Raw genomic sequence first — 22,997 nt, forward strand, 5'->3', positions numbered from 1 at the left:
TTTTCTAAATTAATGGGGTACCTCCAATTAATCAATAATAATTATTGAGAGCTGTTCTTTGCAGAGCACTATACTGAACTCTTGGGAGCTTAGAGTTTACCAGGAAAGACAGGCACTAAAATATACTACAAGTATGGGGAAATAAGTTTTAAGATTTTAATTGTTTAGTACAGTGCTTTGTACATAGTAGGAACCAGCAAGTATCACTGATTATGTCCAAAGCCCTGTGCAAATATTTATAAGAACTAAACATGCAAAGTTTGCTAAGTTTAAAATTGGGGCAAATAGGGAATTTTTCTTGAAAATTTCATGTACGAAAACCACTCTCACTAAGTGCAGATGCAAAATCGAAAGGTAATTTCAGGACAAATATCAGATATTTTGGCCCCAGAGGACACTGTCGACAACCTGCTTGCTGGTGACTTCAGTGATTTTCCTGGGTTCATTTTGATATTCTAAAAATTTCGATGCAGGTCATTCATATGTTTATTACCTTTTTCAGTACTTTAATCAGGCACAATACTCAAATCTCAAACATCTCCCTCAATTCTCGTTAGACTGAAAGATAAATCAATCTATCAATTGTATTTGTTAAGTACAAACTGTGTCAAGATCACTGTACTAAGCACTTGGGAGAGTACAATATAAGAGAAGCAGCATGGCCTAGTGTAAAGAGTACGGGCCTTGGGAGTCAGGGGACCTGAGCTCTAATCTGACCTCTACCTATTGTTCTGCTAACTCTTTGCTCTGTGACCCTGAGCAAATCACTCAACTTCTCTGCTTCAGTTTCCTCAATTGTAAAATGGAGATTCAATATCTATTCTCCCTCATTATAAAGATTGTGAGCCCCATGTGGGAATTGGACTGTGCTCAAACTAATTGACTTATACCTACCCCAGGACTTAGAACAGTGTTTGACACATGGTAACTGTTTAACAAGTGCCATAAAACAAAATACAACATGGTTGATATACATGTTCCCTACTCACAACAAGTTTACCAACAAATATTTCCTAAAGGTTTCAGAAGACATTTGGGTACTTTTGTAGTAATAGCATGTTGTTTGGCCTGTCCTCCCTCTAAGTATGCTGCTGTAATTGATCATGGGTCCAAAGAATCCAACACTTCCCAGTCACGACTCCACAACTGGGATATAATTAAGGTGCTGCCCCCAAAATTTGGGATTTAAAAAAGCTGTCCTAGTTACCCATCTGGTTTTTGCTAAATGTTTTTGGTGCTGAGTTGGAGTAAGAAGCAAGGATCTCTTGGTTATGTAAAATATTTGCAGTTTTCTTTAAAAGCAAAAATTAATTCTGTTCCTAGATTACCCATTTATGATTGGTTGGAAATAATTGAACCAATTTGGTTACATTGCAGGGAGCCTTGATATCCTACTGGGGATTCTTTTCCACCCCAAACAACCTATGATTCTATATGTCTTTGCTTTTACTGTGAAGTGCTCTTTTAACAGAACTTTTAAATTAGCATTTAATGTCACTAGAGGCTTCATGGGCTTAAAAAGCATATGATACAACACCCCATTGTCTGTTAAATTACCTTTAAGTTGAATTTCAGGAGGGAAAGCTGTGTGGGTATAACAACTGAAATTTCTACCTTGTAGAATTCTCTATCTGGAGAAAGTTGATCAATTCACATACACAAGTATTTTCTTCTGGGCCCAGAGAATGTATAGCATTAAGTACGTTAAACTTTCCTCAGAGGCTCTGAAAATTATAGAGAAAATATTTTGTTCTTTGAATAATGGAAACTTAACATATACAACCCATTTGCAAAGTTCCAATGTATGTTACAGAATTGTTTCCCTGTGCTTTGAAGGATGTGCATGTTTTGCTTTTTGAAACTGCACAAAGGTGTTTAAAAACAAACATATCACCATTAATGCTACCCATTTATGGCCCTTATTACCCCATGTTGCTTGACATACTCTTTAAAATAGTGAAAATGGAGCTCAGTGTGCTTTTCAAACAAACTGTCTTCTAGTTGAACTGAAGCAGTGATGTAGAGATGATGTAATCATATAACAGGGAGCAGTATTATGTTCTGTTCTTGTTTTTCATATTGGAAGCTCTTTTTCCAAAATGATTCACTGAGAGAATACTCTCCTGTCCTACACAGATATCAAACTTTGGCATAGCTCTCAATCTATCAGATATATTTATTGAGTGCTTACTAAATGTGCAGAGTGCTATACTAAGTGCCTGTGAGAGTACAATACGACAGAGTTGGTAGACACATTCCTTATCCACAATGAGTGTAGAGGGTAGAGAATAGGCTTCCTTTCAATGTAATTTCATCCCCATCTCCTACCCTAAAGTTCACAGTGACTAACACCTTATTTCCTGTGGGAAATATGTTGAAGAAGAGCCAGGGCTGCCTTTTCCATTGGGAAAAAGGCCAGCAGAAGTTCTGTGTTTGTTGGCATTAGGGGCATAGCTGATCATGGTGAGGCCTGATAATTATCCAATATTATCCCAGTTGCTATGCCCCTGAAAGAAGTGTAGTTAAATCCAACTATCTGGATTTAAAATTAAATGCAGCTGAATAGTTTCTGTGACAAGAGCGCTTGCTGCAGGGCTGAGTATCTAAGTCAGCATGGAACAAAATACAGGATGGCTTGCTTGCAGCATCCTGAAGGGAGATTTGAGGACTTCTTACAACCACCAGTTGTGATGGGCTACTGCCTGCAAGAGTGAGGTAAATGAGGACTGAAATGCCACAAACACCACAAGATGAAAACCTCAAGCTGAAGTAATATACAAAAGAATAGGCAGCGTTTCTAGTGGAAAGAGCATGGAGGCGGGAATCATAAGGACCTGGGTTCCAATTCCATTTCTACCAATTGCCTGCTGTGTGACCTTGGGCAGAGAAGCAGTGTGGTACAGTGGAAAGAGCCCGGGCTAGGGAGTCAGAGTTCATGGGTTTGAATCCCGGATCCGCTGCTTGCCAGCTGTGTGACTTTGGGCAAGTCACTTAACTTCTCTGTGCCTCAGTGACCTCATCTGTAAAATGGGGATGAAAACTGTGAGCCCCACGTGGGACAACCTGATCACCTTGTATCCCCCGGCGCTTAGAACAGTGCTCCGCACATAGTAAGCGCTTAACAAATACCAACATTGTTACTTAAATTCTCTATGCGTCAGGTTACCTCATTTTTAAAATGGGAATTAAAACTGTGAGTCCCATGTGGGACATGGACTGTGACCAATCTGAGTATCTTGTATCTACTTCTGCGATTAATACAGTGTCTGGCACAAGCGCTTAATAAGTGACAATAATAATAGTGGCATTTGTTAGTTCTTATTATGTGCCAGGCACTGTTCTAAGGCACTGGGGGAGATACAAGATAATTGGGTTGGACACAGTCTGTCACACATAGGGCTCACAATCTTGATCCCTATTTTACAGGTGAGGTAACTAGGCAAACATAAGTTAAGTGACTTGCCTAAGGCTACACAGCATACAAGTGGCAAAGCTAAGGTTAGAATACAGAAGATCCTTCTGACTTAAACACCTTAAAAATGTAGAGACATAGGGAAACAGGTTTACTAATAATGTTGGTATTTGTTAAGCACTTACTATGTTCAGAGCATTGTTCTAAGCACTGGGGTAGATACAGGATAATCAGGTTGTCCCACGTGAGGCTCAGAGTTTTAATCCCCATTTTACAGATGAGGTAACTGAGGCACAGAGAAGTTAAGTGACTTGCCCAAAGTCACACAGCTGACAAGTGGCAGAGCCGGGAGTCTAATTTATGACCTCTGACTCCGAAGCCCAGGCTCTTTCCACTGAGCCACGCTGCTTCCCCACAGATACCAGGTGATAAAGGCTCTAGGTTGGGCAACCCTCACGAGGCACTGACAGACACCTAAAATGAAGTGGTGGAAACAAGGAGTTAACAGGCTGAGGACTGAAGACATCTCATTGAGTTACAATGTTTCCCTTTTTTTGTATGTGTGGGTGTGTACCTGGGTGGGATTCTTTTTTTTTTTTTTATTGACATGCGCAAGCACTGTACTAAGCTCTGGAGTCGAAACAAGCTAGTCATATTGGCCACAGTCCATGCCCCATGTGGGGCTCCCAGTATTAGTCCCCATTTTACAAATAAGGCACAGAAAACTTATTTGCCCAAGATCCCAAAACAGACAAGGGGTGGAACTAGAATTAGAATCTCAGTCCAGTGACTGCCAGGCCCATACTCTCTCCAGTAGGCCACATTACTTCTCCCTAGGAGCCACAGAAGATTTACTGCAAGGAAATTGGGAAGCTTCCTTTCTTCTCTGCTTCTCCCGCTCCCTCAACATGTTGTGTCTGCCTGTCTCAAGGAATCATGTAACTAGATGATCAAGTGAATCTGTGGAATTTCTTCCTCCCTTCAGGGGGATATTAGAAGCAGGAGAACCAAAGGGCAGGAACCAGTTTATACTTTGCCCCAAGTCAAACAAAAACTTATTCTTATACTCAGCGGAAATAGTTTAAATCTCAGTCAGGATATCTCTTTCTGAACTGGGATTTTCTACAGCTATCAGTTTGTACCTCTCAAATTGGAATCCTTGACAAACCATTTAGGCAAGAATTTGGAGTTCCTACAATGACATTATGTCATCTGCCTTTTAAGTTAGAATGTTCCTCTTACCTCTGTGCTGCCTTCTTTTCTTTCCATTAACCTCTTGGCTTTAGTGTAAACATTTATCGAGAGCTACCTCCCTTGTTGACCAGTTTCTCCAAAGGTTAGTAAAAAATGGATGCCCTCCTGACCTATTTTATCCACATTAGATGACTCTAATTGTTCCTACGAATTAAGACTTTTGCACCCGGATGTTTTGGACCTTGCTCAAAGTTTGTCTTATTTGGACTTGTCTGAAGATGAGATTTGGGGTTTGATATTGTGTCCTGGGTGCAGATTTTTCAGTTGCCATTGCCCCTTGGGTAGAGTCAATAGTAAATCCCCATTTCTATTTATATACTCTAGCATAACAGAAACTCAAAGGGTTCTGTTATATGCCTTGAATTTATTTAAGTTATTGAAAGAAGCCCCTCTGTCCGTTTCCTTAGGTACATAGTATAGTATGAACTTGCCTGAAGATTTCATATTGTAATTCCTGAAGAAAAAATAACTTTCCAGGTGATTGTTCAGCCTATTTTTCCAAAACTCTGTTACTTTTATCACTATATCAAAATATGTTTGGGTTTTTTATGCAGGGACTATAAATCGGTAGAGCTTTTTTTAATTTATAACAGATTAAATCTGTTTGGGAATCTAGAAGAACTGACTTGTTTGCTGTGATGATTTCACCAGCATTATAAAGGGATTAATATTGCATTGGTTCTTGGATCCTGGAGAAACCTTCATTTAAGTCATCTCTGAAAACATGGGGTATAGGCTGCTTATGAATAGATTTGTTCTTGAAAATGATACTTATGACACCTACAAATCCAAATTTCCATAAATATAATAGAGGACAAGTGGACACAAGGGATATTGAAATCATTTAGGGCACATGAATTTACTTCCTAATCTGAAACTGCAAATGTGCATGCTTGCTTGGTCCAAGACAAGATGTTCTTTCCCCAGCTACACTATGTGAATTAGGCATCTCCTTTATTCTGGCCAGGAAATTGCAACAGAAACAGAAGGTTACATATGGATTTTTGCTCATTTGGTGTGCAACTTGAATTTGATGGGGTTTTTTACTTGATGTTTAGGCTTGAGGGGAATTTCTCACTAAGTTCTTTCCTCTTTTCCTTTTCTTCCATTCCCTCCTGCATCACCCTGATTTGTTCCCTTTATCCATCCCCACCCCCAGCCCCATAGCACTTATGTACACAAGTGATTAGTACAGTACAAGTGCTTAAGTACAAGGCTTTGCACATGGTAAGCACTCAAATATGATTGAATGAATGTTACATAACCATAATTTAATTTTTTATATTGTCTGTTTCTCCCTCTAGACCATAAACTCATTGAGGGTAGGCAATGTGTCTCTTACAGTGTTATATTTTACTCTCCCAAGTGCTTAATACATTGCTCTGCTCGCAGTAAGTGCCCAATGAATACAACTGATTGATCAATTGATTGATTCTATTGGGCCTGGATTCCTCACCTGTAGGCAGTTGAGATTTCCAAGAAAGGTAGACTATCTCGCTTTCTCTCCTCCCATCTCCAATTCCAGGTTCCCAGTAGTGAAGCCATATTTCAACTAACCAATCAGCGTGGCTGGCTCCTTTTGTTTGTTAACATTTCCCTGTCAACTTTCCAAAGCAACTATCATTTTAGCCAGTGCTTTCATAGATTGAGATCAGGGTTGTCTAAAGTTTGTAAATTCACTGATAGTTGTTATAAATTTGAGTGAAATGTGGTTCATGTTTATATTCCCTTGAGAATATGTGGATGTTGTCACATTATGTTTGTCTTTGTGTTTGAAAGAGCATTTTTGATGGTGAAGTTCACCTGTGAGTAATGTGTGGCTTGAAAAGTCCATCAGTGGGATATACGTGCCTGATCACATGGTCCACTTAAAAGACTCTGCCTTGAGTTATATTTAAGGTTTGCAGTTCCTGATACTGTTTTCATTCTTGTCATATTGTCTCACAGTCCTTATGAAACTTGCTGTGACCAGGGAATTCTCTACCAACTCTTATATTGATACTCTCCCAAGTGCTTAGTACAGTGCACTTGCCACACATAAGTGCTCAATAAATATGATTGGTATAATAATAATAATGGATGGTATCTTTGTTAGCCATTTTACTTATGGTGCCCAAATATCTATCCTAAGCTCTTGGGGTGACACAAAGGTAATCAGGTTGTCCCACTTGGAGCTCTAATCTTAATCCCCATTTTGACAGATGAGGTAACTGAGGGCACAAGAAGTTAAGTGACTTCCCAAACGTCCCACACATCCTGACAAGTGAGAGTCCCTGGATTAGACCCAATGACCTCTGACTCCCAACCCATGCTCTTCCCACTGGACGCCTGCGCTGCTTCTCAAGAGGAGCAGGATAATAATAATTAATGTTGGGTATTTGGTTAAGCCGGGCTTACTATTGGCCCGAGCACTGTTCTAACCGCGTGGGGGTACGATACAGGGGAATCAGGGTTTGTCCCCACGTGGGGCTCACAGTCCTTTATCCCCCCATTTACAGTTGGAGGGAACCATGAGGCACAGAGGAAGTTAAGTGACTTTGCCCACAGTCACACAGCCGACAAGTGGCAGAGCTGGGATTCGAACTCATGAGCCCTGACTCCAAAGCCTGGGCTCTTTCCACTGAGCCATGCTGCGGTGTACACCATGTGGTTTTATCTTTGGTAATTTGGTAATTGATACCCAATTTTCAGCTGGGGTGCCATTTTTGTTTTTAGTGTCCCTTATAACATTTCCTCTGCCTCCTCTCTCCCCTCCCCACTCCCCCTTCTTCTTCCTCCACCCATCCCCACTTTCAGTTTCTCAGGGCACTCTCAGTGCCACATTTGTTTGGGTATCCCGCTGTTGCTCATTCTCCTCACATTCTCATCATTGTGTTAAGCAGCAGCTGATTAAAGCACCGGCCTGGGAGTCAGAAGGACCGGAGTTCTAATCCCAGTTCTACTACTTGTCTGCTGCATGACCCTGGGCAAGTCACTTAACTTCTCTCTACCTCAGTTATCTCATCTATAAACTGTGGCTTATGAGCCCCATCTTGAATGTGGACTGCATCCAACCTTATTGACACGTATCTACCTCGGGGCTTAGAATGGGGCCCAGCACATAGTAAGTGCTTAACAGATACCTTTTTAAAGAAGTTTCAGCCAGTGAAGCCATATTAAGGTGACCATAACAGTAATGCTAGGAGAATGACCAAGTTCCAGAACTTCATTGTTGATGATCTGATCTTGCCAATTGGGAAAAGCAGCGTGGCTCAGTGGAAAGAGCCAGGGCTTGAGAGTCAGAGGTCATGAGTTCGAATCCCAGCTCTGCCACTTGTCAGCTATATGACTGTGGGCAAGTCACTTAACTTCTCTTGGGCCTCAGTTACCTCATTCTGTAAAATGGGGATTAACTATGAGCCTCTCGTGGGACAACCTGATTACCCTGTATCTCCCCAGCGCTTGAACACTGGCTCAGTGGAAAAGCATGGGCTTTGGGAGTCAGGGCTCATGAGTTCGATCCCAGCTCTGCCACTTGTCGGCTGTGTGACTGTGGGCAAGTCACTTAACTTCTCTGTGCCTCAGTTCCCTCATCTGTAAAATGGGGATTAAGACTGTGAGCCCCACGTGGGACAACCTGATTCCCCTATGTCTACCCCAGCGCTTAGAACAGTGCTCGGCACATAGTAAGCGCTTAACAAATACCAACATTATTATTACCCCAGCGCTTAGAACAGTGCTCGGCACATAGTAAGCGCTTAACAAATACCAACATTATTATTAACATTATTAGAACAGTGCTCTGCACATAATAGGGCTTATCAAATATCAACATTATTATCATTATATTGAATATGGCCTAAAAACGATATTGATGAAACTGCTCAAGAAACCAGATATGGCACCATTATGCCATACAGTTGTCCATAAATCCAGGAGACTGCTATATTGGGCAGCAACAAGGCAAATTGAGTCAGCCTTTACACCTCGGCTATAGGAGGGAGAGTCAAGCAGAGGCATATCCATTCCATTCCTAGCTTGGGCAGTGGCTAGTGAGTAGAAGATAATCTGCTACAAGATAAAACTCACCTGTGCTGGGCCTCAGCGGCATGGAAGAGAGTTGAGGATGGAGACTTAAGTTACAGCACTGAAGAAGGCAATGGTAAAATACTTCTGTATTTTTACCAAGAAAACTCTATAGATACACTACCAGAACGATTGCAGATGGAGGTGGGGCATTCTGGGAGAGATGTGTCCATAGAGTCTCTATGGGTTGGAAACAACTTGACTGCATAAGGCAAGACAAGACCCTTGAGATCTGGTGGAACAACCCCCACCCTAGGCTATTTTGCCTTTCATCCCCTCTCTTCTTTCTGATTCCCTGTGGCAGAGTGGAGCAGCATCGTTTGATCTTCCCAGCCTGGGCCCCTCCCCCTCCTCCAACAGGGGCTGCTTCCTGACCCCTTCAGTGAAAGTCACTTGTTTTTCCCAGACTCCACCCGATCCAGTCCAATCTCCTGTCCTCCCCTCCAGGTTAGCACCAACCCTGTTTCTTGGGACTTCATCAGCTACTGCCTCCCTAGGCAGCATCCAGGCAAGAAGAGCCCGGCACATGGTGGGGCCATGGGCTTGCAGTTTTGGGTGTTGAATAATTTTCCTCTGGTTCTTCCTCTCTCCATCTTCCTCTACCCCAAGTAGTTCTGGTTATGGAATCAGAAGAGGGAGGAGCAGCAGTGACAGAGTCACTCATCCAGAAGGGTCCCAGTTGAGACAGCTGCAAATTCTCCAATCATCCTTAAACTGGCAGAGGACCCAGTGGGGACACTGAGAGGAAGTTTCAGTGGGGTGTCATGGGCAGATTGAACCATTTCTTTGGAAGGGCTGGGGAGGGGAGAGGTAAAGAGTGAGAGCCTTTAACAGTGGGAAGAAGATACCAAGCAGGGGGGGACATATTTTCCAGATCAATGTGCCCAATACATTCTCTAACATGAGAAGCAGTGGAACCTAGTGAATAGAGCACATGTCTGGAGGTCACAAGGATCTAGGGTATAATCCACCTCTGTCACTTGTCTGCTATGTACTCTTAGGCAATCCACTTCACTTCTCTGTGTCCTCATCTTAAAATGGGGATTTAGACTGTGAGCCCCATGTGGTGCAGGGACTGTGTCCAAAGTTATTATCCTATAATTTACTCCAGCACTTAGTACAGTGCCTGGCACATAGTAAGTGCTTAACAAATATTTTTATTTTTAATATTACCACCCTCTCACCCTCAATGTGCATCTCCTGCCTCCCATACTCCAAACCTGCCAAGTTCCTAATTTATCCGGTTCCTGGCTCCCTGGGCCTCCATTCATCTATGGAACCAGGTGGGGATGGATACCTGGGACACTTCATTTATTCATTCAGTCGTATTTCATTCTTTCATATTGAGCATTTATTATGTGCAGAGCACTGTGCTAAACACTTGGGAGAGTACAGTAAAACAACAAACATATTTCCTTCCTACAGCGAGCTGACAGTTTAGAGGGGGAAACAGCTATCTTGCCTCAAGCAATAAGAATACTAACTGAATAGCCTGCTGTGGACCAATGACCTGATTTCATCATTTAACCTCTCCTTTGAAAAGGAACAAGAGAATCTGGCATACAGGGCTGAGGTCCTACCTCCCTGCCTCTCCTCCACTCCCCTGGAGTGAATTCAGCAACCTAGCAAATGGACATGGATAAGACCATAACCTTTAAAATCCTCCTGCCAGTTTTTAAGTAGCTATGGCCTAATTTGTCCTCCCTAGATTCTATAATGCCAAAAGCACTTTCATGAGCCTTAAGATTTCTCCTGATCCTTTCAGACTGAGAAAATTTATTTTCAGAGCTCTCATTTTTAAAGGAGAGAATGAGTCACTCCCTGGTAGTTACTGAGTTGCTTAGGATAGGTTATCAGTATTTTCAGACCCTCTGTGGAGTCATTTAGTGCTAAGACTGGTGGGCAGAGATCTCTTTGTGATTCTACAGCTTGCCAAAATCTCCAGTAATTCATACACATGCCATTCATTCATTCAATTATATTTATTGAACACTTAACTGCATGCAGATTACTGTATTTAGCTCTTGGGGAGAGTATATTACAAACAATAAGCAGTCACATTCCCTACCCACACAATCTTTACAGCCTTTAAGAGGGGAGACCGACATCAATACAAATAAATAAAATAAAATTATGGAGTATGTATGTAAATGCTATGGAACTGGGAGAGGAAAGAAGAAAAGGAGGAAGCCACAGTGGTCGCAGAAGGAATGGAAGAGGAGGAAAAGTGGGGCTTAGTCTTGGGAAGACCTCTTTGGAGGAGATGTACCTTCAATAAACCTTTGAAGCAGGGTGAGAGTAATTGACTGTAGGATTTGAGGAGGGAGAGTGTTCCAGGCAAGGCAGGATGTAGGGTAGGGGTTGGCGATGAGACAAGCAAGACCGAGCACAATGAGAAAGTTAGCATTAAAGGAGTGAAGTGTGTGGTCTGGGTTGTTAGAAGGAATGAACAAAGGTGAGGTAGGAGGGGACAAGGTGATGGACTGCTTTAAAGCCAATGGTGACGAGTTTTTGATTGATGCCGAGGTGGATGGGCAAATACTGGAGTTTTTGAAGGGGGCGGGTATTTATGTTCTGAATGTTTATGTAGAAAAATGATCAGGCAGCAGAGTGGAGTGGAGCAGTAGTGGATTGGAGTGGGGAGAGACACGGAGGCTGGGAGGTCAGTAAAGAAAGCCAATGCAGTAATCCAGGTGGGGATAGGATGAATGATTACATTAATGTGGTGGCAGTTTGGATGGAGAGGACAAGGTTGAATTTTTTGTGATGTTGTGAAGGTGGGACCAAGAGGATATAGTAATGGATTGAATATGTGAGGTTGATGACAGAGAGGAGTTCAAGGATAATGCAAGGTTATGGCTTTTGAGACAGGAAGGATGGTGGTGGCCATCAAGAATGATGGAAAGTCAGGGGAGGACAGGGCTTGGGTGGGAAGATAAGAAGCTATGTTAAAGAAGCTATGTTTTGGACATAGTAAGTTGGAGGGTGACAGGAAGGACATCCAAGTAGAGATGTCTTGAAGGCAGGAGGGGATGCGAGACTGGAGACAGGGCTGGAGACATAGATTTGGATGTCATCACTTCCCTTTTCTCCCTTATGGTTCTTAGCAGATTAGACAGTCCAAAGTATGTGTTAGCCAACAAGCCAGTTCAGTGCTTGTGCTCTCAATTCCGGTGTGGACATAGCTCTAGGTGCCTTATATCCTTCCTTACTCCTGCCACCAAGTTTCGTGTCTCAAAAGCAGCACCTTTGTTCACAGGTGAACTAAGAGACGGGTCTAATGGGTGTTCATCGGAGGGAGGCAGAGTTTGTAATCCTTCAATGCTTGACTCTCCTTGCAGGCCTCCAAGAACCATGTACTACTGAAGTGGATTCCCAGTTGGCTTTCCTTCAGATTTCCCAAGTTAAGCATTATAAAGATGCATTAATTCCTTTCAGCCATGAGGATGCTGTATGCCTAACTTGCAATTAACTGAATTTTTATATATTCACGATCCTATTTATGTAGGAAGGCAGTTGTGGCTCAGTGGAAAGAGCACGGGCTTTGGAGTCAGAGGTCATGGTTTCGAATCCCTGCTCTGCCACTTGTCAGCTGTGTGACTGTGGGGCATGTCACTTAACTTCTCTGTGCCTCATTTCCCTCATCTGTAAAATGGGGATGAACACTGTGAGCCCCACGTGGGACAACCTGATCACCCTGTATCTCCCCCAGCGCTTAGAACAGTGCTCTGCACATAGTAAGCGCTTTACAAATACCAACATTATTATTATTATCATTATTATCCCCTTACCTATCCATTGTTTAAACAAGTAAAAATCATGCAGTATTGCTTTTGCTTCCGAATCCAGGCTCCAGGCATTAGGCAGTAAGGTTCTTGTGGGCAGGGGACACATTTTCCAATTCTCCCAAGCACTTAATACATACAGTGCTCTGGCACCCCATCATCCTTGATAAAATGAAGTCAATTGTCACAAGGAAAGTTACAAAATAGCAATTGTAATAAAGGGGAAAAATCAATGATAGTAGCAGAGCTTGAGGAAAAGCCCAGAAAGCCTGGTTCTCTGTAATAGGATTGTGTCTAGGTTTGAAAAATTCAGTGAAAATTACTGGAGACCCATGTATTGTATTCTGGGTTGTGGTATTTGATGTATGACATCAGGACACGAGTTGGTGAATGATGAATTTCTGACATTTCACTATGGTTCTTGTACAGGAAGGCAAACTTGCTAAGGGTTACTAATTTCTTGATCAGTCAGTTATCTGCTACATAAATTCATCTTAAGGAATAAAATGCAAACAGTGTTTGAGTACTTAAACAGCTTGAAATGGTGAACCCCTTAAGAAATAAAAAGTGTGGATTGGAAATATATTGGTACAGAGGGTTCTTTTCCCCCTTAACCTCCCCTCAGCTAAGGCCCCGTTCCCTCTGCTCTTCCCCCCTCCCTTACCCTCCCCTCAGCACTGTACTCATTTGTATATATTCTTATTACCAGATTTATTTTATTAATGAGGTGTACATCCCCTTGATTCTATTTACCGTGATTAAGTTGTCTTGTTTTTGTCCATCTGTATCCCTCGATTAGACTGTAAACCCGTCAATGGCCAGGGATTGTCACTATCTGTTGCCAAATTGTACATTCCAAGCTCTTAGTACAGTGCTCTGCACATGGTAAGCGCTCAATAGATACTTTTGAATGAATATATTTGGTAGAACTGTCCGTGTGCCTCCCTGCTTCTGTGCTTCTCTGAGGAGGGAACATCATGCCTTTGTTGCTCTGCATTTGAATTTATTCACACGTCTTTTTTTACAGTCTTCTTGGTAAAGATGTATAGTGAATCATTATCATTATTATTATTTCAGCTACAGTCAAATTGCACATCAACACATACCAAAATGGAAAGAATTACATTATCCCTTCTGAATAATTACCTAGTATAATATAAATGTTGCTCAGGATAAGGCTTTGAAATGGAAACCGATTCTTTAAATTCTTTCCTGTCTGTTTCAGGAAATAGTGAGATCCTGTTGATAGTGCAGTACAATGTGTCTAAAGTTCACTTCTAAACACTCTGCTCTTTGCAGTGAAAGTCATCTGCATTCTCTTTATAATTCTGAGCCACCAGAGATCTGCTTAATCTCAAAGATCTGATCCAGTATCATTCAGAAAAATCCTTGATAATAATTCTACCATTCAGATCAGGGAAAAGCACAGCAGCCTTTACAGCTTAGAATCGTCTTCAGGAAATATCCTGAAGCTGGGGAATAGGCCATGGCTTATGGGTTTGGAGATTTAGTTGTCTGCAAAAATGGAATGATTATTACCATTATTATTCAAGTTCTTAATCATCGACAGCAAGTGGCATCTGTTTGTTATCACTGTTTCTGCAGAAGACAAAGACTCCGGTCCCCATGGTGCTGAGTGCTGGTCCCAAGTGGCTGCTGGATGTGACTTGGCAAGGAGTGGAAGACAACAAAAACAACTGCATTGTGTACAGCAAAGGTAAACACAAGATGATTTTCTTTTTACCCTCTTTGTGAGAGATTCATGTTGAAATTGAAACTCACTCATATCTGTGGACAGGAGCCAATCGGCCAGACTGAAAGTTTAAAGCGATAGTTGACTCTTCAGTACTTGTTCTTTCTTCAAAAGTGCCTTCCAGTGACTTATGTCAGAGAGTGGTGAAGTAATTTGTAGCCCTTGAATAACACAGTAGAAACAGCATAAGTATTTCTGAATTAGATTCTCATTGTCTAAGTACCTGAGCCAAGGAGCAATATTATCCATCGTTAAATTCTGCCTGAACACGGGCCTCAGATCTGTATCCTAGACAGAAGTATCAATAAGTGAATTTCTCTTGAAATTTACAAAAGTCATCTTGCATAACTCCATATCCTATTATATTAAGGATGATTATTTGAAATCTTGGTTTATTAGAGAAGCATGGATTATACAGGAACCGTGAAAAGGATCAAGAATTCCTCTCTTCATGATTTACAAGGGGTATGTAGTGGGGAAGCAGCTAGCTTGCAGTGCCATTACCTTTGATTTGCTCAGTATGACATCAAACCATGTTAAATTAAGTTGCTTCATCCTGGGTACAAAGGAGAAGTCGTGCCATGATAACACATCTTGGGAATAGTGAAACAGAGCTTGGAACAGTATGTCAAGGTGTATTTTGTAACATTGCCCATCATGATTAACATGTGGGTTTCTGGCTCAGTATCCATGTGGCAAAATTTCTTCTCATGTCTCTTATTAATGTGGCAAAATTTTTACTTCTCATAGTTAATCTTTTAAAGGTTTTACTTCTAATCACACAGACTTACTGAGATCAATTTTTTTTAATTTTTTTTTTTGTTCTGGGCCTGGTGACCATTTCAAAATACAATGCCCAAGCACTAATATCAATACATTAACATACAAACCACTAATGATAGCATCAAAGACTGTTAAAAACTTACTAGAAACAATTACAAGTTGCTCCTGTAATGATTACAGTTTATATGCTTATAAGAGGATTGCCTTTAAACTGTCACAGTCTTTGAAAGTTTAAACACTTAAAAGAAGAATTTGCATGTTAAAAACCCATCTTACACCAGGGTCTGCTGTATTTATTTCTGCTTCTTTACAAACCCATAGTATTTTTTTTAAACCTGAAATACCTGTAATAACAACCAAGTATTCCAAAATTCCCAGCCATTGAGTCAGAATGACATTAGCGGAAGAGTCCTCCAGATACTGCCTTTACCAATACTAAGCATACAGCAGAGTTTGGAGGCAATGTATTGTGTCAATAATCACATTATGCAGTTACAAAATACAACAGTTACCTTATGGCTTTTTCTATTCAAGCCAAGTTTATCCTCTGCATGGTAATTTGAAACCTAATCAATAAGAAACCTTATTTTTCTGGGAATTCCCCCTCTAGACTGTGAGCTCACTGTGAGTGGGTAATGTATCTGTAATATTGTTGTGTTATAATCTCCCAAGCATTTACTACAGTGACTTGCATACAGTAAGCACTCAATAAAAACGATTGATTGATTGAAAATTGGACACTACTTCCTCAAAAGTTGGATGGAAGAATCTAACATCCCTTCTCTTTTCCATGCCCACCACCCTGTGATTGAATTAGCCTACTACCTGTTTCCATCCAGATAAAAGCTACCAACTTCCATGTGGCAACTTGGCTTTCAGTCATTCAGAATCTGAGCTTTCACTCATTCCCAAGAGTAGAATGGTGGCAGTTGCTAGCCGGTCTATAATAAACATGAGCTAGAAGCTCTAACTCTTCATCACATTGGCTCTAGAGCTGACATTTATGGTTCGAGAGGTCATTTGTTCACTGGGTGAAGGGTGTTAAGTGGAATCTTTGCTTCCTGGTCATTAGAGAGAAATTTCTTTCCAAACCTTTATGATCATGAAGTTGTCTCTCATGGATTTAAAACAGTCTTTAAAAGAATGGTTGTTTCAACAAGTGAAATGCATTTCTCTTAGAATCCATTTTTTCATGGTAGTATTCTTCATTTTAAATATAACTTTAAAGGGTCTACATTAGTGTGGAATTCTGTTTAATGGATAACACACTTCTGCCCTCTGACGTGCACCTTAAAAATTCTCTCTGACTCTAGAGGAAGATGCATGGCTGGTTCTGTTTGCAATAAGACTTCCCAAACCTTGGTGTGTTCTAAGACTGACATCCTTGCACCTAAGATTCAAAAATGCTTATGAACTTTAAGGTTGGCGGGCACATCGCTGAGAAGTGAATGATACACCTGCCATAAAAACATATACATGATTTTAAAGCTTTGCATTGCAAGGCTCGTCTTTGTGTTCACCTTTGTCTTGGGAAACATCTCTATATTCTATATGAATGACTGACTTGGAACTTTTCTAATTGTAGCATAGGGTCACTCACATCATTATTCTTTTGAGAGAAACTTGATTCTTGAAGTTTGTTGCCCCAGTATTTTAAAATGGTAAGAGAAATGTCCTAATACAGTGTTCCATTGATGTGTTTTTCTATTACTTGCTATATTTAGGTTACTTCATTCAGACTATGGTCATTTCCAAGTTATTCTTATGGTCTGAAAGTAAATGTTTAGTTAAAAGGCAGTGGATTCCATAGTGTGAAAAGGAATGTTTAGAAAAATGTGTAAATTACTTTATATTATCACTTAATCCGAAGAATGGAATATCTACTAGTAGAAATTGGCCTGACTTCTATTTCCTCATTTGTCATTTCCAGTTGAGGTAGTTGGTATTATAGAGTCTATATTGGAGGTGGTGACAAGGAGTATGTTTTAAAAAGTTTACTCTTGTGTATTTGATAAACTTTTATTTTTGAAGTTAAATACTTGAAGAAAGTAAAGAGATGAGATCTGAAAATTTTTGCTAGGACAAAATTTAGGGTTTCTGTTTTATTAGTTTCAAAATCTCTGTGACATACCACAGTATTTTGTCCTTATGCACACAAAACAACCCCGAGGTGCCTGCTGGGTTATGAGATGAAAAATAAACTTAAAATTTGAAGTTCATTTCCCCATTTTTATGACACATTCTATTATATATCTTTAATTACCATTTGACCCCCTTCACAAGATATAGAACTAAATTTAAAAAGGAAGAGCTCCTAAACTGAATTAGATCATAAACTGAAATATCATTTGATTTTGCATCTACTATTATGAAGTCTTGTAAATTTAATTTGGAGAAAGGAATGAAAACTGTTCTAAAATAGTATACTCATCCCCAAAGGAAATGATATGCCCTGTTTCCATAAAGCAATTCAATAGCAGAAAATAACTGTTAAATGGTTTAGAGGACTCTTGCGAGACAATGTCAAAAATTGTGAAAGAGAAATACAAACTTCAAGGATCCTGATTTTACACACCAACAAAATATGTGAATTAATTTTTTTTAAGCTATAAAGTGGAATTGAAGAGAAATATTTGAGCTTTTTTTTTTCTCAAATGGGTACAGCAGCTGTCTGGACCTGGATATGGAATGAAATTTCAGAGACCTCTAAAATCTTTGGATCTTCAATTTGCTGATAAACTATGGAAAGTTTAAGGTATTAACTAAAAATCCAGTAAGAAGAATAGAATGGAAATATTGTGAAAAAAGTACATCAGGAAAGGCAGAAAAAAGTGAATATGAATTTGGGAGTATTTTTTTAACTATCCCATATTTCATAGTAAATATATAGCTGCCATATCATCAATGGCATTGTTAAAAAAAAAAAAGGAGGGTGTTGGAACCAAATATTTAGCAGTGGGAATTATAAAATCATAAGGCGATTAAGTTAGCTAGTTGTGAAATTCCAATATTGCTTTTTAAATGACTTCAGGATATAGGAGGTACTAAGGTTATTATCTGTTATCTGGAATACAGTGGAATTGTACAACTGGATAATAACTAAACAACTGACACAATGTAAAATTACATTATCAGTGTGTTAAAACAAAATTGCGCCCTAAAGGAGTCCACATGCCAGCTCAGAGCTGCAGTGTAATTATGCTTAACTCTGATAATTAAAATACAACGGAGATCAACAGAATCATTTTCATTAAGAAAATTATTAATGATAGTGGTAAAACAGTAATTGATTGCAGAGCACCACAGGATAGCTCCATGCTTAAAAAAATAAATAAATAAACCCAACATGTTAGATATGTTGCAGAGGCCCTCCTGGTTACAGTGAATAAGAATGAGGGATGCCTATTAGGGAATGAACAATGGAGGATGTTTGCACTGGAAATGAATGATCATAAAATGGCTGCTTAGAAAAGCAACAAATGGCCAACTTCAATGGAATCAGAGGTCAGGATGAATGGTCAGATGAGATTTGGAGGTACCAAGAAAAGGGTCATCCTGCTGGAATCATTGCACTGAAATTTCAACAGATATTTCTTGAGCCTCTGACATTTCATTCACAAATACATATTGGACATTTTTACATATATGTTACTCGTTTTCTGACATTTTAGTCTAGAATGAAGACACTTGAGTATTTAATGTCCTTAAAAACTATTATTAAAGACATGCTTTTGCCAAAACCTCTCACGTTGTAGGACTAATCTGAATGTTCTTTAATAATATTTGTAAATAGTCCTGTACAATGGCACTATTAATTAACCTCACACTTCTAGTTGTACCATACATACTATAGAAACAAATTTTTAAAAATGCTAGTAATAATAATTGTGGTTTTTGTTAAGTGGCTTACTCTGTGCCAAGTATGCTAATAAGTGCTGGGGTAGGGACAAGATAATCAGGTCCCACATGGGTCTCAGCCTAAGTAGGATGGAAAACGGGTATTGAATCCCTTTTCTCAGATGAGGGAAAAGAGGCAAGGTGAAGTTAAGTGATTTGCCCAAGGTCATACAGCACGTAAGTGGTGGACCTGGGATTAGAACACAGTTCCTCTGACTCCCAGCCCAATACCCTGAAGGGAGGGGGCAATATGGGATTTCAGAGAAGACAAAAGTTCAGAGCTGGAGAGGTAAATTTAGGAGTCATCCATGCAGTGATGGTAGTTGAAACCTTGGGGGCTAATGAGTTCTATGAAATAGTGGGTGGAAATGGAGAATGAAATGGGAACCAGAACTGAGCCTTGAGGAGCCCCCACACTTAAGAAGTGGCAGGCATGGGAGGAGCAGTAAAAGAGACCTAAAAAGGAGCAGCCAGGGGATAGAAGATGTAAGAAGACAGGATGGAATACAGAAACAGACCTGATGGAGAATGGACCAGTTAGGAAAAGGATCCATTCTTTTAAGCAACAGAGAAGAGAGTGTGTGCTGTTCCCAAGTCAGTCTCTTCATCTACATTTTATTCACCTTCTCTCTCCTTCTGTGGCTTTCCCAGACTGAGCCCCCCCTTTTCCCCTGCTCCTCCTCTCCTCCCCATTGCCCCACTCCCTCTCCAGCCTTATCCACTTCCCCGCTCCGCAGCACTTGTGTATATTTTTACATATTTATTATTCTATTTATTAATGATGTGCATATATCTATTATTCTATTTATTTTATTAATGATGTGCATATATCTATAATTCTATTTATTTTGATGCTATTAATGCCTGTCTACTTGTTTTATTTTGTTGTCTGTCTCCCCCTTTTAGACTGTGAGTACATTGTTGTGTAGGGATTGTCTCTATCTGTTGCTGAATTGTACTTTCCAAGCACTTAGTACAGTGCTCTGCACACAGAAAGTGCTCAATAAATATGATTGAATGAATGAATGAATTTTAGAAAATGAAGAACAAGTATATAAATTTATTCTTCATTTTCTATTTTATACATATATTTTCATTTTTTTGTCATATATATATATATGTTGAAAGAGAGCTAGAGACAGAGAAGCAGGGTAGAAAGAAATATGATAAAATAAATGAATCATGGTATTTGATAAGCATTTATATTCCAGGCACTTTACTAAGTACTAGGATGGATACAAGCAAATCATTTTGGACATAGTCCCTGTCTCATGCAGAACTCAGTTTTAATCCCCATTTTACAGATGAGGTAACAGAGGCCCAGAGAAGTGAGTGACCTGCCCAAGATCACACAGCAGACAAATGGCAGAGCTGGAATTAGAACCCATGACCTTCTGACTCCTAGGCATATGCTCTATCCATTACACCATGCACGATTATTTCTATGGTCATATGTTCACCCATGTTTTGAGCTTCTGATTTGTCAGTGAACAATGATATTCATTCAATAGTATTTATTGAACGCTTACCATGTGCAGAGCACTGTACTAAGCGCTTGGAATGAACAAGTCGGCAACAGTCCCTGCCGTTTGACGGGCTTATGATACAGTGGGGTGAGGAATGAAGGGTGCTAGATTTTAAGCTTCATTAGAAATGGTCACTCTAAAGTGGAGAGAAGAAAACTCTCATCTCCTATTAACCATATTCTGAAGTGATTCCAATTTGAGAAAAAAAATAAAGTAACACTTCTGTTACTAAAAGGCCGACACACTCTCTCTCTAGCAATAATGACCATAGAAGCAGCATGGCTCAGTGGAAAGAGCCCAGGCTTGGGAGTCAGAGGTCATGGATTCTAATCCCAGCTCTGCCACTTGTCAGCTGTGTGACCTTGGGCAAGTCACTTCACTTCTCTGGGCCTCAGTTACCTCATCTGTAAAATGGGCATGAAGACTGTGAGCCCTATGTGGTACAACCTGATTACTATGTATCTACTCCAGCGCTCAGAACAGTGCTTGGCACATAGTAAGCACTTAACAATACCGCCATTATTATTATTAAAAAATTGGAATAGCATTTGAATGATTGAACACCTCTTCCAAGAGACCTTCCCTGACTAATCTTTAACTTCCTCTTCTCCCACACCCTTTTGTATCACCTTTGCTTTGGATTTGCATTCCTTTATTCACCTCTCCCTCTGCTCCACATATCTGTATTTATTTTTATGTATGTCTCCCCCTCTAGATTGTTTCTTGTGGCCAGGGAACATGTCTACCAACTCCACTATATTGCACTCTTCCAAGTGTTTAGTACAGTCTTCTGCACATAGTAAGCACTCAGTAAATATGATTGACTGATCCATTGAACGAGGACTATTAAAATCAATTGTTTATCCTTGAGTTTCTGCTTGGTGATCGTAAAGCAATGAAACCATGGTTTTCAGATTTTTTAATCCTAAAATAGCCAGTGGGGGCTCCTGTGACCTGACACTAAAAGATAAAGGGCCCTAACTGTCCCCCATCTTGACAGGTGGCAGATGGAAGCTTATCTTACAGGCTGAAGTGGGGAAAGTACTGGGGAAGGATCGAGGATGCCGGAGACCAAATCACCATTTCATATCACCCACAGTGTGCCACTGTCATCTTTAAACCACCATTTTAGAGATTTGGTCTCTGAAGTTCCTTGGAATTCTCCTGTCACCCATCAGGATTCCTGTTTGCTAGTCTGACAAAACCAGATTTGAAAACACAATGAGAGAACTGAGCTTTACAATTTTTCTCGAAAGTCAATCTTCATGGCTATATCTTGAGTCAAAACTGGGAAAGTTAATTTCCTAACTTCTAAATTTAAACAAATTTGGAGATGGCAGACCCTCTTCCTTCCAGTTTTCACACAAATTAGTCTATACATAAGGGCACTGAACTCTTGAAAACAAGAAAAAAATGATTGGTTATAGCCCAACCATTCCTAAAACTGCATTCAAAAAATGTCAATCAATCACTTACCATATGCAGAACAGTGTACTAAGTTCTTGAGAGAGTACAATGTAACAATATAACAGACACATTCCCTACACTGTAAGTAGTTATTACCATTTGTTTAGTGTTTAGTGCATTTTGTATCACCCGTATATTGATTATATCATTTTGTGCAGTTTTCATCAATTCCATCTGAGTAAAAATTTCAATTCCAGAGAGCAATGAAGGAGATGTAGTTAACTGTGAATTACTTTCCATGTAATGCTCTTTTGTAGTTCTCAGCCTTGCTGCATTAAGTCTGACATTACTTCCCAGAAGCACAAATAGCCATGCTATTTAGAAATAATATTAATTGTGATATTTAAGTGCTTTACTTGTGCTAAGCACTGTACTAAGAACTGTGATTGAGTAAAAGATAATCAGATCTCCCATAGGGCTCACAATCTGAGTAGAAGGGAACACAATTATTAATTGAATACTCATTTTGCAAGATGAGGAACTGAGGCATGGAAAATTTAAGTGACTTACCCAGGGTCACAAGCAGGTATTTGATGGAACTGGGATTAGAGCCCAGGTTCTCTGATTCCCACTCCTCTGCTCTTTACACTAAGCCATACTGCTTCCATTTTTAGTAATGCTTGCTTGCAATGTGAGAAGCACTGCACTGAATTCTAGAACATAATACAAAGGACACTGATTCTGACACAGTGCCTGGCTCATTAAAGCTGGTGGGGGCTTTCACAATCTAAATGGGTGAAGTTGAATAGTTACCCAGGGGAAGCAGCATGGCCTAGTGGATAGAGCACAGACCTGGGAGTCAGAAGGCCCTGGGTTCTAAAACCATCTCTTCCACTTGTCTGCTTTGTTACCTTGGGCAAGTCACTTCAGTTCTCTGTGCCTCAGGTAACTCATCTATAAAATGGGGATTAAGATTGTGTCCCATGTGGGACAGCGACTGTGTCCAGCCTGATTGTCTTGTATCTTCCCAGCCCTTAATACAGTGCCTGGCCCATAGTAACCACTTAACAAATACCTGCCCAAGCTAGGAATGGAATGAGCGTGCCTCTGCTTGA

The 22,997-nt window shown here is 40.2% G+C and overlaps 1 protein-coding gene across 2 annotated transcripts in view; it reads left to right on the forward strand.

Moving 5' to 3' along the window:
- Nucleotides 1-22,997, forward strand: part of ZFPM2 (zinc finger protein, FOG family member 2) — a 513,000-nt gene that overhangs the window by 345,330 nt on the left and 144,673 nt on the right. For both annotated transcript variants that reach the window (XM_029063879.1, XM_029063881.1), the window contains one exon: nucleotides 14,122-14,233. In XM_029063879.1, the coding sequence (XP_028919712.1) occupies nucleotides 14,122-14,233 (112 nt within the window). The remainder of the gene's footprint in view (nucleotides 1-14,121; nucleotides 14,234-22,997) is intronic.

Source organism: Ornithorhynchus anatinus, chromosome 4, assembly GCF_004115215.2.
Source record: "Ornithorhynchus anatinus isolate Pmale09 chromosome 4, mOrnAna1.pri.v4, whole genome shotgun sequence".
In the NCBI taxonomy this organism is placed as follows: domain Eukaryota; kingdom Metazoa; phylum Chordata; class Mammalia; order Monotremata; family Ornithorhynchidae; genus Ornithorhynchus; species Ornithorhynchus anatinus.